Here is a 16,008-nt window from a genome sequence, read left to right on the forward strand (position 1 = left end):
GCATGAGCAGGTGCACTGGGCGGGGTCCCCGCAGCAAGAAGAACCTCTGAACAGGTTGTCTTCCAGGGACCCGTGTGTGAAACGCTTGCACCTGCTGCCTCAGTGGGTCCCCTGAGCGAGGCGAGTTAGCAGACAGTCGCAGAGTGCTAAGGCGGGTTGCGCTGGGGCCCCAAGACACTCCGTTTCCCTTTCAGGTGGACGTGAGCAACGTAGAGGTGACCCCTCGCTGGACACGAGAGACCACGGTCTTCTTCCCCGCAGGGACAGAAGCGGCTGCGCATGGCTCCCCTGACCGGGGTGCCTGGAGAGACGGGGGCAGTGGGAAGGCCTGGGTGGCCGGCGGGAGCCCGCAGGGCTCTGCTGGGGACGGACGCCAGGTCCCCGGGGAAAAGGGCAAGGAGCAGACTGAGTTTGACAAGACGGTGCAGCTACAGAGGATGGTAGACCAAAGGTCGGTGATTTCGGATGAAAAGAAAGTGGCCCTCCTCTACCTAGACAATCAGGAGGAGGGCAGTGAGGGCCACTGGTTTTGATAAATATTTTGTTTTCAGTGGTATCTTACTTGGTAACATGGCAACACACACGCAGGCCTTTACTAATTGGAAGGAGGGAAGCTCACTCTTGATTAAGACGCCCCCTTTTTCTTTCTCCGAATAGCGCTCCAGGCGATGTCAGTTTACTCTATAATCGGTAAAGGTTTCAAATTAATTCACGCCTTTAAAGGTGTTGGAATTTTATTTTTGAGTTGGAACTTTGACACATATTTTTTTATTTAGTCTTCAAAGTTCCTTTTCCTGGAGTTTTCTCTCCACCGCTAGAGACAATTTCTACCAGTTTTGCTCCTGGTCACAGAAATGTCTCACATCTGCCTAAAATTATAATTAACTATCCATAAGGTCAGATGCCTTTACGGTAACAAGGTAAAAGTAATATATTTATGAGTCAATCTTATTTGCATGTGCTAATATGAAATAATAAACTAGCACTGAAAAGGAAAAGTGTATACGTTTTTCTAAGTCTTCTCGAAAAGAAATCCTAGGAAAGCAGCAGATTGCTTCCATTTAAAAAAAAAAATAAAGCTCTAAATGCTTTTTTCTTTAGGAAAAAGTTAAATTCACTTTAAGACCTGAACGAATTGCTTTCTATGTGCAGAGCTTTAAAAAAATATATATATATATACTGTTTTATTTATGGAGAGGACAGCCTCAGCCGATGGTGATATTTCAAGTCCCTAATATACTTGCTATGTTTGCACAGGTCCCAGAACCCTGCACCGGTCCTGCGTGTGTAGGGGAAATAATTCTTGGGACTAGCTTCGAGTATTTTTTTTGCAGTATTAGGTGGTCAGGTAGCGCACGGTCTAAATACTCTTTACAACCCAAGTTCTGGAGTAGCCAGCTCCTATCAGAGTATTCTCGAGCTTCTCTGCACCTTAGCCCTTAGCACCTAAACATTTAATTTTCCTGGTGGGAGGCAGACCCCGAAGACCATAAAGAGAACGTTGATGCTCGGACGAGAACTTGGCTTCCCAGATGGTCGTGCAGTGACCCCCGGAAGCACAGGGTGGACGATGCCTCCCGAAGAAGCCCTTTCAACCCACCTCGAAAGGGGCCAAGGTCTTTCTGAGCTCAGAGACTTCGCGATAAAAAACCACCACCAATCTCAAGGAAGTTTTTGTGTTTTTAACAGAAATGATTACAGCTGGGGTGTTCTGTTCAGGGGAGTGAATACTAATGTTGAATAGAAGAAGATGTTTTAGGGGAAGAAGCTGGGCTCCCCTCTGGCTGCCCAGCATTGACGCACCCAGGAGGGGCCCCCAGAAGAAGGCAAAGGCCCTACGCTCCTGGGCCACAGGATGCTGACCTTCACATCCATACCATCGAGTTTAAGACACTAGAGCGAGGGTGCTTTATTGGGTTTGTATAATTTTACATGAGGGCATTGCTTTTAAGGCTTCCATCTTCAGAGGTCGGGCCTCATGCAAAAATATTATCTCTAGCAGCACAGCGTTATTTTAATCCAAGCTAGTTTCTTGCACATAAAGTTGAAACTGTATTTTGTCTAACACAGAATCTAGAGCCGCCGGTAGTAAGCTGAAGAATAACGATTCGAGGTGACATCAGCCTCAAGTGGGTTATGGTGATGGGGGTGGTGGTTATGGCATGGGGGGGCAGGGTCACACAGTGGCTCTCCAGCCCCCAACACCTCCATCTCCTCGGCCTCCAGAAATGGCCACAGCAGAGAGTTGAGGGAGAGTGCAATTTCTTAATAAGCCAAGGAAAAATGCAGCAAAGCTTTCAGGGTGATCTGTCTTATAAACACTGTGAATCCGGGTGTAGACAAAGTTGATTTCCAAGTTTAAAGCACTGTCGGCCAGATGAGCCAGTAACTGTCACAAACTGGTACAGAGGTGACAGCTTTGCATAGACTTCTCGTTTCTGATACAGTCAAGGATGGGCTGATTTTCTGTTAGCTGTAGTGGGTGATGGTGTTTGTAGAAGTGATTTATTGGTCAAGGTGACAGCCTACCGGTTTGATGGCAAGACAGACTGAGGATGGGGAGTCTGTTCTGTGAGTCCGAGCGGGCTTAGTTTTATGTCCCTCTCCTGCCTTGTGATCTGGTAAATGAGTGCTAACAGATTACTAATATCGTGACCCACCTCGGTTCGGAAAATAAGTATCTGAGGTCTTAATTTATATTTCCATGTTAGAACATGGATCTTCAAGGAGTAGCCTGCCAAGAGTGTTCACCGATATGGACTCCCAAGGTTATCTTTGGTTGCTCAGTCTCTGGATCACCCAGGAGCAGGGCAGGCCCTCCACACTGTGCAGATCACCCCACAGCTCCGGGTCCTTTAAAACCAGTCGCTCTGGAGACAAAAGAAATCAACTTTGGGGGTGGGACAGAACCGTATTAACAGAATGCTTTGCACCCTCCCACTGGTGGTTTTGATATTGTGTGCTTTCAAATGTATATTTAGGATGGAATCATTGAAAAAGCTGATCTTTCTAAGCTGTTCCCTACCTAGGGAAATGTCACAAGAATGTATAAAAATAAAAATCTAAGAAAAAAACCCCCACCTTGTTCCTGGAGAAAATGAATGTTTTCTAGTAGGTGTTTTTGTGCTTTCTATTTAATTAAAACCTGTATGTGTTTATATGCATTTTTTTTTTTTTCTTTAAATGGTGGCACAGAATCACTGGGGAGACTCTGTATGAGAAGTTCCGGTTCCTTACCTGAATTAGAACTTGGTGGTGTTCACACACAACTAGAAAGCATGGCGGACAGAGCAAAAACCAGCTGGCTTGTATTCAAACACAGACTGGACAGTTTGTGGTAAGACTGTGGTCATCACAGCCTGGGAGGCTAGTGCTGCAGGGTGACCAGCCATCTCGTTGCCTGGGATGGAGGTGTCTCCCGGGACATGGGACGTTCAGTGCTAAAACCAGGACAGCCCAAGGCATGCCAACACGGCTGGTTCACTAAAGTGCAAATTGGAGGGGTTAGTAAATCATGGCTGCTTCTTGGTGCTTGAAAAACTTGCAGTTGTTGGAGACACAGAAGAGTTATTAGATACCCTTGCCTGTGTGTAACTTTTTACCACAAAGACCATGAATATCTATGTTCTTCCTCTCGTGTTGAAGTTAACACATGTAACAGATGGGAGACATTTGGGTGGGACATTCCTAAGTTCATTCTTTCCTGGAGTAGGGACAAAATTTTTTAAAATGCGTTTTAGTTTCTGTGATTCCAAGACCTTCTCCTCCAAGAAATGCAGAAAGGAAGAAGTCACATCAGAATTCACTTTTTTTCCCCCAAAAGCCCGGCATGGACTCCTGTCTGCTCAGGCTGCGGCAACAACAGAGCAGACTGGGAGGCTCACACAAAGGACGTTTATGTCTCCCAGTTCCGGAGGCCGGAAGTCGAAGATCGAGGCGCTGGTGGTTTCGGTGCCTGGTTGGGGCTCTCTGGTTGCCTGACGGTCGTCTTGTGTCTTAACGTGGTGAAGAGCAGTCACGTCTCGTGTCTCTTTTGATCAGGGCATTAATCCCATTCACGGGGTCTACTCATGTATCCATCACCTCCCAGAGGCCCCACCCCTAGAATTTTCACACTGGGGATTAGGGCTTCATCATGAATTTTGGAGGTACACATTCAGTCCCTGGCAGACTCCAGTGTGTGGTGTATACTTAAAATGCTTATTCCACCATCCATGTTGAAACCCACGTCTTCAACTAGATGGAACACTTGGTGAGTAGTGGCCACGTCTTGTGCCTTCATCCCACCACAGGCCTACCTGGGTGAGTGGGTACCAGTGGTGGTGGCCTGTGTGGGCAGCTCACAACTTCCAAGGGGGGCCAGGGACCCTGCCTCTCTCTCTCCCCTGTCATGAGCCTTTTTGGTTGATTTCCCCCATCAGTTCTTGAGGTGGCATCCTGCCCAAATGGAACCAGAGTGGCTTTGGGCTTCTCACTGGGTGCTGGGGTGGAAGGGGGCCCGTGCTGCATCCTGCTGCCATCTAAGCACCAGCCTCGTTGGACCGCGGTCCATGGGATGAGGGTGGGAAGGAGAAGGAACAGCGCCACCCACAGCCCATCCCCAGCCACTGTGTACTCTGTCCACCTTTATCTAGCACCGGCTCTCATTGCTGACAGCACGAAGAGAGGTGCTCAAAACTTCCCACTCTGCTTTTCCATTCTCGAGTGGCGATGGCCTCCCCCCGCAGGAGACTGAAGAGCACTGTGGGACACGAGCGCTCGTCTCACTTCCTCCCTCCCCACCTCACGTGCTGAACCCAGAGAAAGCTGGGAGAGCAGGGGGCCAAGGACTGGGCCGACTCAAAAAAAAAAAAAAAAAAAAAAGCTCCAGAGGGCAGCCATGTTTCTCCTGCCCGGAGTAGAGGCCACAGGAGTCAGCGGTCCTCCCCTGCAGCCTCTCCAGGCCGGCCTCACTCCTGCTCATCTCTCTTCACTCCCTTACCCCTGCCTCCCCTGACCTCTGGCCCCTTTACCACCATTCACTACCTGACTCGCTCTACTGGGTCTCCCTCTGTTACCAACTAATTGCACCATTATGTTTAGCGTAGCGTCCATGTTGGGTGGCAAGCTCTTGAGGGGAGGGGGACAGTGTGTCCTGTTTACTGTTGTGTCCCCAGCTCTCACTGGGTGTTCAGCCACATTCAATGAATGACTGATTGCATGAGTAAAGAGAAGCTTCTTCCTGCCCCTCTCTAGGCTCCGAGCAACTCTGAGGCAGGCTTCATTTTAAAAACACATACCAACCCCCAGCACTCCCAAGTTTCCTCATTAGCATTTTATTCTCAATTCCTATTAGCTTCCTATAAGAAAGAGCTTTTTTCCAGAATTTTATTGCTCCAAATCTGACTCCAGATCTGTGCCAGGGGCTCTCCACTGTATTCACACACAGGAAGTTGTAAACTTTCGAAGAGAAGCCTTGCAGCCCCAGCAGTGCTGATGGGTAAAAATTTTTGTTGGCGAGAAAAACCACTTGGGTGGTAAAAAAAGAAAAATTCTTTGTAGAAGCACCAGATCACCCTGGAGGGGATCCACTGTCCAAATGTGGCCCACAGGAAGTCTGCAAACAGCAAACCTTGACCGGCTGTTGGATTCCACCTTCTTGTTGGAGAGGTTGATAGGGGACCCTCAGTGTTGGCGCCCAGGCATGACTAAAGCTCTCTCTGGGGGTGCGGGGGAGGGGGGGCTCAGTCCGCCGCGTTGGGCCGCGCCTTCCCCAGCACAGTGTGCGGGGCCACGCCGGTGTAGAAGGCTGGTTTGGCTTTCGGGGCCTGCCTAGACTTCACAGCCACCTCTGGGGTCCTGCCAAGGAGCAGAAGGTGGGGTGAGTGTGGTGCCCCTCAGACCTCCGCACGGTTTCCGCCCCCAGCCCAGCCCTTGCTGCGGTGAAGGGAAGCCTCACAATTGTGAGCTACAGGTCACGAAGGAGCCTGGGGAGGGAACATAAATGAGAAGAGAATCCCGGCCCAGGACTTTTTTTCTCCCTCTTTCTAATTCCTTGTGACCATTCTCGCTGAGCTGAGAGCATCAGCTCTTGGCTGGCTCAGGGAGCAGAACACAAGCAGAGAGGTTGGGGCTGGAGGCCTTGCTGGCTCAAGGCTGAAGGGGCCCCGGCTCAGGGGGTGGGCTCTGAGACAGTGCTCCCTGCTGGTTGTCTCCTCGCCTTCCATGCTTCCATGATCTTTCCTTGGCAGTCCGCCCACAGGCTCTGTGAGGTGTAGCATCTCTGCAGCAGAGTGTGTGCCTCTTCTCTGCTCACTGGCTGTGAAAGGCCTGGGGTCAGCCTGCAAGGTGAAGTCAGGGGGCTCTCAGGCCCCCCCCATCCTGACAGGCCAGCTGGCCAAGCTAGGGCACTGCGCCCTTGCCTTCCCGCAGGGGAGGTGACCTGCAGGTGCTGGCCTGTAGGAGGGAGAATCCCAGTGTGTGTTTCTGACATTACTCAAGAGCTAATCTCTTCTTAGTATCTGGGCAAGGGAAGCTAGTTTACAGCTGGGTTTTCAAAGGAACCACTGGTCCTGTATAGGTGATGAGTTACAGGAAGTCAGTTAGTAAAACTTCCCACGGAAAGTTCACAGAACCTTACGGAACCAACTTCCTTTGAGATCCGGAATGGCAAAGGAAACAGTGCAAGCAGAGGCCAACTCACTTGGACAGGACGTCCACCGTCTGCTGGGTGGCCAGAGTCCTCTTGTTCTGTGGCCCGTACAAGAGGGTCTGAATCTGAAGACACTGCAGAACACCAAGTAGTGATCATGAGGTTATAACAGTGTCACTGAGAACGGTTCTCAGGAAAATCAAGTCTCCCTTGAATGAAATAAAGACCCATGCCTGACAGAATTGGTGCATGCTCAGGGTTTCTCAGGGACAGACCTTCAGGGACCTTCAATTTGGATGCTCTGAGGGATCTAGGGAACACATGTAAAGTTTTAACACTATTTTACAGAACTCCCTATGACTAGCTGTATGCAAACTATGTTTACATCCATTTTAGAAAATAAAGGTAAGAACACTGGTATCGACTGGGGATGGTCTCTAGTTTCCATTATCAAATGAGCTTTATAATAGCCCAGAAAAGTTTTTTAATGCTTTTGCTTTTTGTTGTTGTTGTTGTTAAAAAATGCTTTATATTATATGGGCTTTTTATATTCATTACTATACAGTAATTTCTTAGGAATTAATTTATTTAGGAGTTAACTATTTAGCTTATGTCTTACCCAGGGCTAACTTTGGCTTGATTTCTCCCCTCTGCTTACTGGGCTGCCATTTATTTGGTTGCCTGTACCAGGCCAAGGCAAACTCAAGGAAAGGATAAAGATGAAAGTTGTGCCCCCAAATGGCCAAAACCCAACGATGGTTTTCATCCAGAGATAGACAAATAGATCAACAGAACATGGCAGAGAGTCTAACACTTGATAGATGACAGAAGTGGCCCTGAAGGGTCTAGGGGGAAGAGCTGAACTAGTCAAAAAATGGAACTTTTGAGTGAAAACATTGAAGGTTTATCTTTATCATCTTGAGGTAGGGAAGTATTTCTTACTTCCAGACAAACCAAAAGTAAAAGACTGATAAAATTTAACTGTATTAAAATTCAAAACATCTATGCACCAAAATTCACCTTAAGCAAAGTACAAAGAGGGAAAGTACAAAGTACAGTGAGGGAAAATACTCGCACAATACCGAGAAGGGATTAGTATTAAGAACATATAAAGAACTCCTATAAGGTAATGAGAAAAACAACCTACCAATAGAAAATAATCAAAAGCCATAAAGAGATTATTCAAAGAAGTTGACAACTAAGTGGCTAATAAACACACCTAAGCTCACTAGTAATCAGAAATGCAAACTAAAACTTCAACAAGGTCATCCTTTCACCTATTCTATTGCAAAAATTAGTCTGATCATGATAACACCAAGCTTTGTCAAAGGTATTAAGTAAGAAGAACACTTTTATATATTGATAGTGGGTGTTGAAATTGGTACAACTTTTTAGAACAATTTGGCAATATTTAGTAATGGATAGGTAAATTGTGATATATATATATATGTATTGTATATGTACAATATCATACAGATTTTTGCTGTGCTTGTATATATCCACATAGATGAATCTTGTGATTATAGGCAGAAAAAAAGCAAATTGCAGATGAATGCATTATATACTTTTATGTTATATATTATTATAACATATATTATATATACCATTTATACAAAGCTGAAGCATGTAAAACAAGTCCATAGTAAAACAGACAACATGGGAATGATATCAAATTCAGGACAGTAGTCATCTGGAGGGAATAGTGGGGCCTTCAACTGTATGGGTCATGTCTTATTGCTTATATTGAATTGTGAGCTCAAAGGTGTTTGTTACATTCCTCATGCTTTTCTGCATATCTGAAATACTTTATATTTTTAAAATATTGAATTGGTTTTTCTACATGGTAACAGCTTGAGTCAAAAAAAGTGTGAGGGTTTGAGGACTTTGTACTGAAGACTGTTTATTCGTTCTGATCTGCCAGCCATTTTTAGGTCTTTGAGAAAATTAAAATGCAAGCAGCCAAAATGCTTTGTCTTTATAAGATGTGGAAAATATCAAAACTGTCTGAATGTTTGGTTCAATCTGAGGAACTGAGAATGTAGTTCTGGAATCTGAGAATGGGGCTGTCTTCTGGAGGAAAGAAATATTATCAGACGAAGATATGACACGGTTCTTTTTTAAAATAACAGATCTTCACTCTGTTGGTTGAATTATGTAACACCAGGAAGTAATACCCTGGTTCTGTTATTCCATTTAGCATATGATCCAATTTCTCCAAAATCCCACCCCCTCCATCCAACAAGCCCCAGCCTTTCTGGGGCCGTGGCCAGGCCTGGCCTAGGCAACGTGCTGCTCATTCCATGGGGTTGAGCCAGCACTGTTTTAATCCACAGATAAACTGTGAACTCAGGAAATTTGGGAACCTGAGAAAGTCCTGTACTGCTTTGGGGGACAGGTTTCCAGCCCTCCTCTTCTGCGTGGCTCCCCGCTGTTGGAAGCCTGGGGGTGTCTCCATGCAGGGCCCAGCAGAGAAGGTGCTCAGGAAGGGACTGCAAGCAGGAAGCAAGCAGGCTTTCCCATCACTCCTGCTTGGCAGTGAGAGACCTCTGTCCAGGGCTAACATTCTTGCCAGAATGGACTTCATTTTCTCCTACATGGCCAGAAATACCTTAACTTAGTGTAAAAGATCAGGTCTAATTTTAAACCCACCTGACTCCTCTGTTCGCATATTTATGAGTGCTTCTGATGCAGCTCATTTTGAGATGAGCTGATGTCAACATGCTTTGGTGCTAACTTGTTCATCGTGACATTAGAATTTTACTGACATTATAGCGATTATTTGAGACGGTCTGAGGTCTCAGTTTACCCTGCCTTAACAGATGGCCTCCAAAATCCAAAAATCAGGAGGAATTTCCATCCTATCCCATTGGTTACCAAAGTTTCTCTCTGGCCCCTCATTCGCTAGGGAAAGACATACTAGTAGCTAAATATTCACAGATTCCTGGGAACAATGACATGGCAACTGACAGAGCTTATACAAATTCTCACTGGTTTTACTAACTACCTCCATTCCAGACCTTGTGTGCTGATCCTTTTCCCTGGGGAAAATGTTTGTAGAGAGAGCAGAGGTGGGAGAGAGGGTCATGATCAATACTCAAGCCCAAGAGAGGTGAGCCCCTCCATCCCCATCCCTACTCCCTAGACCCCGGTAGTCAAGACTCTTCTCTCCCTGGCATGAATAGATTTTTGTAAAGGCTACTTATCTTCATTAAGAAGATTTGCCCCAAATTCTAGCTGAAGCGAGAAGATATGTAAAGGGATGCCAGCTAAGAGAGGGAAACAGGTCCTCAGCCCCTGCCTAATCTCCTTTATGATGACAGAGCCCAGGGACGCCATACCAGGCACCACAACAGGAAAGAATCATTCACCCATTAGCTGGAATAGTCTTCAACAGCTACCTTTTTAAGAGTGAAATCACCCCTCACTGATCCTTACTAGAAAATGTTTACATAGCCGCGTATTTATCTAAGAAACGTAAATTGAATTTCTCAATGTTCTGCTCCTCTTAGCTAAATTTGTTTAAGCATTTTTGCGTGAAATAGGTATTTCGATTCTTCTGTTAAAAATATAGACATCGACAGAGACAAAGTCAATAAATTGTTAATTGAACCTACTGGGAGCCAGGCATTGTAAACACCTCTCTGAACTAAGTAAAGAACTCCCAAACACTGGCAACAGAACATTCAACACCATAAATAAAAGCTGTTTGGTGTCCTCCAGATTCTTCCAAGGCCAGCGCACTCCAGTCTGATATCAGTCCCTACATGGGTGTTTCTCATTTTTCTTTAAGTCGACAAAAAACCCTGAGGTTTCCAGGATCCAGATGAATTTGGGGGAGCCATGACATTGCTGTTTTTCTCTTTGATTTTATCTGCAGGGCTTGGGAGAAGTCATTTGTGTTTCTATTATTCCTTAAACATCAAACAAGAAGCTTTCCTCCCGCTGCATAAAGACAAAAGGGGACGCTGGCTTCTACACTAGCCTGCAAGCTGTCCCCAGAGGGACCATGTTTGTGTTGCTTGTTTTTGTGCCCCAGGGCCCTGCCCGGTCCCTGGCACCGGAGTGTGTGCCATATTTGCTAGATGAATGAATAAGGACACAAGTGGACAAGGAGGTCATCTGAGGAAATTCTTATACGGAGCCTGAAGACATGGCTGGACCACATGGCTCCAGGGATCCATCAGCTACCGAAACCTCCAGTAAGGGAACTTCACCGTGGGTACAGCATTACAAACTTTCGCCCTCCAAATCCAGGCAAGTTCAGGGGTTGCAAGAGTGCTGTTGGCTGGGTGCTCCTCCTCCTAGCAGTCATTCATGGCTGCCGGGGTCGTTAAGACACAACCTTAAGCATCTGATGTGGAATTAAAAAAATTCTTTTTGACATGACTGAGTTTGGAGAGCTAGGTTCCTAAGGGGCCCCGGAGACAAAGCAGCTGAGACAGGAGCCATCAGTTGGTGTCTTCCTAGCTCTGGTCTACCTCTGTGCCCCAGAGCTCACGCCTTCCCAGTGTGGTTGGAGGGGTGGCTTGGTGGGGGCAGCTCTGGCATGGAGGTTAGCTGACTCAGTCACTCTGGCTTTAGAAAACCACAACAGCTAAATACCCAAACTCACAAAGAAGCGTATCTTCTGGTTTAGGCAGGAATCCCTCACCTTCTGCAGTCAGAACTCAAGGCCATTCATTATTTTCATAGCAGCGCCTCTGCAGAGCTGTACTGGGGTGCCTTAGCCTTCCCTTCCGCCATCAACGTCCAGCCTTAAGTCCTAGAATTGCCGCATCCTTCCTATCAAGGAATGTCAGACAATGGAAGTGCTGATGGGACATATCCTTCTTACTAACAGAGGCTGAGCAGCAAGGCCGCTGCTCTAGAGCCAGCTGCAAGGTCGCGTGGCTCAATAATGGAAAACTGACAGACTTTGCCACGCCTGATAAGGGTCCATGCCAAGCCTGTCATGCTATCACATGTATTTTGTCTTTATATGAAATGAAGAACAAAGCCAGAGAAAGGTATATTTGTAAAGAATGACTCTAATGCTCAAGATCTGAAGTCACTACTCCTCTGTACACGTTATCTGCTGCAACAGTACACCCATGGCAGAGAATTACCCAGAAACTCATGCACTGTGCCTCTGTTTTCACGTCAGTTCTCAAGGCTGGTCTTAAGAAAAAAAGATATCAGAACCTAAAACACGTGGGAGTGCGAAATGTCTTCAAGGTTTAGAAAAACACCAGTAGGCTTTCCTTTACAAATCTTTACCAGGCAGGCAGAAGTGATTTACTCAAATGATGACCTTGGGAGAACGGAAAGGACAAACCGAAACACAACTCATCAGCTCACATTTTCCTGCAGAAACCGGGGGAAAACCTGAGCCCTACGCAGGAACCAGCCTTGCCCTCACTGGGCCCACATCTTCCTCCACACCCACCCGTTCCTGTGGAGATGTTTGCAGAGCCCCTGCAATATGCCCCCGGTGTCCACCTCAGTGACAGAGCAGAGAGGGGCAGGCTGAAGGCCTTTGTGAGGTGACATGTGAGTTGAGGCTTGCAGGATGGGGGGAAGGTGGTGGTGGGGTCCCAGGCAGGAGGACTGGAAAGTGTTTGAGGAAGCATACTCTGATTCCCCTTCTCTCTCTCTCCCTCCCTCCCTCTCTCTATGTCTCTTGCATGCACACACACACAGCCCTGCAGCTCCCTTAACCTGGAGACCCACTAATTCTGAGACCCACCTGCTGCATAGGTGGGTAGGCAGCCTCCCTTGACAGAAGGACAGATAAGGTCGGACCAGGGGCCCCAGGACAAGGGACATGGGAGATGAGGAAGAAAGGGGGGCCCAGGAACTGCCACTCACACAGCTGCTGAGAGTGGGCCCCATCTGCAAAGCTTTCCCTGAGTGTCTGAGTGCCAGCCTAGGAAGTGTGCTTGGCATCCTTGTCTCCCTCACTCCTCACCTCCGAGCTGCCATGTGCCGTGGCTTCTACATCTTTATCGACATCCCTCGACTCCCCCATGACTTTGCTCCATCCCCTGGCCACTGTCTTGGAGCAAGCTACCATCATCTTTCTCCAGGACAACTGCAACACAAATATTTAGAGGACAAACACATCAGTGGGACTTGCTATTGTGGGGAATCCAGCTGCGTACCCACATGTCCGTCAAAGCAGCCAGCTTTATGTATAGAAGCCAGACTTGCCCATTTCGGAGCCAGAAAGAGCAAGAGATTCACACCCTCTTCAAGCTAAGCCCTTTGGGCTGCCTTTTCATGGCCGGTTTCCCTTCTGATGTGGAGCTCAGCTGCATTGCCCGAGTCCTTCCTGAGCCGGTGTGGTCACACCAGCCGTTCCTTTTTTAATTATTATTTTTTTTAAGATTTTATTTATTTATTTGTCAGAGAGAGAGTGAGCGAGCACAAGCAGGGGGAGCGGCAGGCAGAGGGAGAGGCAGGCTCCTTGCTGAGCAGGGAGCCCGATGTGGGGCTCGATCCCAGGACCCTGAGATCATGACCTGAGCCGAAGGCAGCCGCTTCACCGACTGAGCCACGCGGGCTGGCCCCTCACACCACCACTCTTTCCACTTGTTTAAGGTCACGCCGAATTTATGCAGGAGATTTTGCCTTTTCCTCTGTCGCTGGTCACGTGCCCATAAACTCACAGTTGTCCCGCCTCTAGTGAGGCTCTGACAAACGGCCAGTTTCGGGCCGGGACGGTCTGTGCAGACCCACAGTTCTGCGCCCTCCAGATTCTGACACCAGTTTAGGAACTTTGAAGGCACTGAGCACTCCACAAGAACAATAGTTCTAATAGTTGAGGAGCTTTCCACAGCAAACGTAGTCTTGTGTGGGGCCGTCTGTGTTTTCTAAGGGAGAACAAAGGTGGAAGGGTGCTGTGCGTGGGCTGTCCTCATGGGGCCTCTTCCTATGGCCAGCAGGGCCGGACTTCTCATTCCCACCTAGCCTATAGCGGGCAAGGGAGGCTCCACCTTTTCCCCACAGAAGGTCAAAACTGGATGACCTTGATCCCTTTAACCATCCACTCCCATGATTATCCTGTATCAACCCAACCGATGGAGTACCTGGAACGTCTTCAAGCGTGCTTCTCAACCCAAGAACAGAATTTTTTTTTTTTTTTAAGAACAGGATTTTTTTGATGTGAAATTCATGTCATGACCTTCCTCTCTTTCCAAAAAGGATGGGAGGGGACCTGCTGCAGCCCGGCAATGGGTTTAGTCAATGACCATTAGGAAAATCAGGATCAAGGACAGTAAATAAGACCACACCTGAAAACAGTGTGGGCTAACATGGGGCTGTGTGGGGACTCCAAACTTGCTCTGGATTTCCTGGTATCCGGGGCAACCAGGAAAACACCACACGGGCTAAAGGGAAAGTAAAACTCAGTGGTCGGCTGACAGAATGACAGTGCGTGAATTATGTATAAAAGACAGCTGTCAACCAGAAGGCTCTGGGTGCTTGGCCGGCTGGAGGAACGGCTGGTCTTGGGTCTTGATCCATGATCACATGAGACCCTTCCAGGGATGGCTTTCTCATCTACAATCTATGAATAAAAACCATTTTCCTCTGCCTTTCTTCAAATGATTCATCATAGTGGGTTTTGAATTTCTTGGAGAGCGGTCACTCATGTAACATCATGTTATTCTTTTATGGAAATGTTTAATGTTGGAAGCTGTGAAGCAGTCAGGCAGTAGACTGACCCTGAAGAGGAAAGTACTCACTAGGGAGGCCAGATGAAGGGGGGAGGCCACCCCAACTTCACCCTGTCACTGGGTCCAGGATGAGTCCCGAGAGGCTACTGCCCTGGGAAACAGTCTTTAGGAACGCTTTTTTGCAGCCTTTCCCCTGGATGAAAATGTTGGCAGTGACGCCCATCCTAGAATCAAACCAGGTCTCTATGTTGCAAAAGCATATGGAACTTTTGCTATGGAAATTTCCATCTGGAGCCAACAGATTTCTCCCCTTGCGCCCTGCAGGCAGATGCCTTTGAAAAACAGATCAATAATATGGTTTTTCCTCTCAGTAATTTAATCCCATGGTCTGCTTTGTTTCTCGTGCCTTCCTGTTTTCTTTGTGCCCACGGAACCATGCCCAGGCCATTCAGCACAGGAGGGCACATCTGGAAAAGCCGGTGTTCACTGGATTCCTGTTCCAGAGTTGAAAACTTGGGGAACAGAGCTGTTGTTGTGATAAAAAGGAGAGAAACACTCTGCCTGTAGCTTTATTTTAGAAAGCTGCTGCTGGCTCCGCGGAGCCCGGGGCTAAGTACGGCAACTGAGAAAGTCGGGCTCAGCAGCAGACAGACGTGCAGGACGGGTTTTAAGTCTTGTGTGCGTGCCCCAGCGTTCACAGCGTGGCCAGCCCTGTCCTCAGATGGGCACACGCAGAGGAGTGTCAGTGGGGACCACGTGCACATGGACCACAGCACGCGCGACTGACGGACATACCAGTTTCAATCCTTTCTTCCCGCATTCTGGCAAATGGCCCGTTAGCTTTAAAATGTCAAAGCCATGGCGTTTGGGACTGATGGTTAATGAGGCCAAACTAAAGGGAAAAAATTTCACTAACTTCCATGGCAGTCTTTGGGAGTGATGAAATTTGACAGTTTCTTGAGGCTGAGCTGATTTTAAGCCCCGTGGGTGGGCATGGGGCCCACAGCAGTGATCTCAAACTTCCCCCAGAAGCTAAAATGCAGATCCTTGGGCCCAGGGACCCCTGCCCCAGAGTCGGATTCAGAAGGTCACCCTCATGCAGGGCTTTAACATCCCATGCTTGGTGAACCTTACTTAAGAGGAACCTGCCCATATACAACTTACTTGTTTCCAGGTTCCTCAGGCCCCTTGCCAGTAAGACAGGGCTACTAAGGTCTAACCTGCTGGGCTGTGAGGATTAGGAATGACGTACGAGCTGCCCTGGGCTGCAGCCAGCCTGGCTCCGAGCCTGTGATCGGTCGTGGTACCTGCCCCACCCCACCGGGGACAGCGGGGGGCCCTCATGAAGGTCCGCGTGGCCCCTGCTCAAGCTTCTTGGGCATCTGCTAACATTTGCCAGCTTCCGCCATTCCTGGGGTCCCTCCCCGGCCCAGAGTTGAGTGGCTAGGCTGAACCCTCGGAAGAGGAATCACAGTGGAGGCTCCCAAGGCAGGCAGTGTCTCGGCCAGGAAAGCTCTGTCCTCTCCTTCTTCTGGTGCTCTGTGGCCCCCTGAGCCCCACTGGATCCTGCGACTCTCAATAAAGCAGCCTCACTTCCCTCCCCTCATTCTACCCCTGGGACAGTGTGGGGGCAAGAAAGTCTGGGTGCTGCTGTTACCACCATTTCACAGAGGCTTCTCATCTTTCTCAAGCCTCTTGCCTTGATTCTTGGCCCATTCCAGT

At 48.0% G+C, this 16,008-nt stretch overlaps 2 protein-coding genes across 11 annotated transcripts in view; one reads left to right on the plus strand and one right to left on the minus strand.

The window, feature by feature from the left end:
- The window catches only part of SYNM (synemin), a 28,666-nt gene extending 25,508 nt beyond the window's left edge, over positions 1-3,158 (plus strand). Inside the window, exon 5 of the mRNA XM_025893157.2 lies at positions 195-3,158. Coding sequence (XP_025748942.1) covers positions 195-533 — 339 coding nt within the window. The 3' untranslated portion in view covers positions 534-3,158. The remainder of the gene's footprint in view (positions 1-194) is intronic.
- A 2,141-nt stretch (positions 3,159-5,299) lies between these two features.
- Positions 5,300-16,008, minus strand: part of TTC23 (tetratricopeptide repeat domain 23) — an 89,964-nt gene continuing 79,255 nt past the window's right edge. For 5 of the 10 annotated variants that reach the window (XM_073882483.1, XM_073882484.1, XM_073882486.1 and 2 more), the window contains 2 exons: positions 12,579-12,701; positions 6,788-9,221 (listed from right to left, as the gene is read on the minus strand). In XM_073882483.1, the coding sequence (XP_073738584.1) occupies positions 8,925-9,221; positions 12,579-12,701 (420 nt within the window). In that variant the 3' untranslated portion in view covers positions 6,788-8,924. The other 5 variants (XM_073882487.1, XM_073882488.1, XM_025893254.2 and 2 more) reach the window with 4 other exon arrangements.

This window comes from Callorhinus ursinus, unplaced genomic scaffold, assembly GCF_003265705.2.
Source record: "Callorhinus ursinus isolate GAN/ISIS: 27379988/994484 unplaced genomic scaffold, GSC_fseal_2.0 scaffold47, whole genome shotgun sequence".
Taxonomy (NCBI): Eukaryota; Metazoa; Chordata; class Mammalia; order Carnivora; family Otariidae; genus Callorhinus; species Callorhinus ursinus.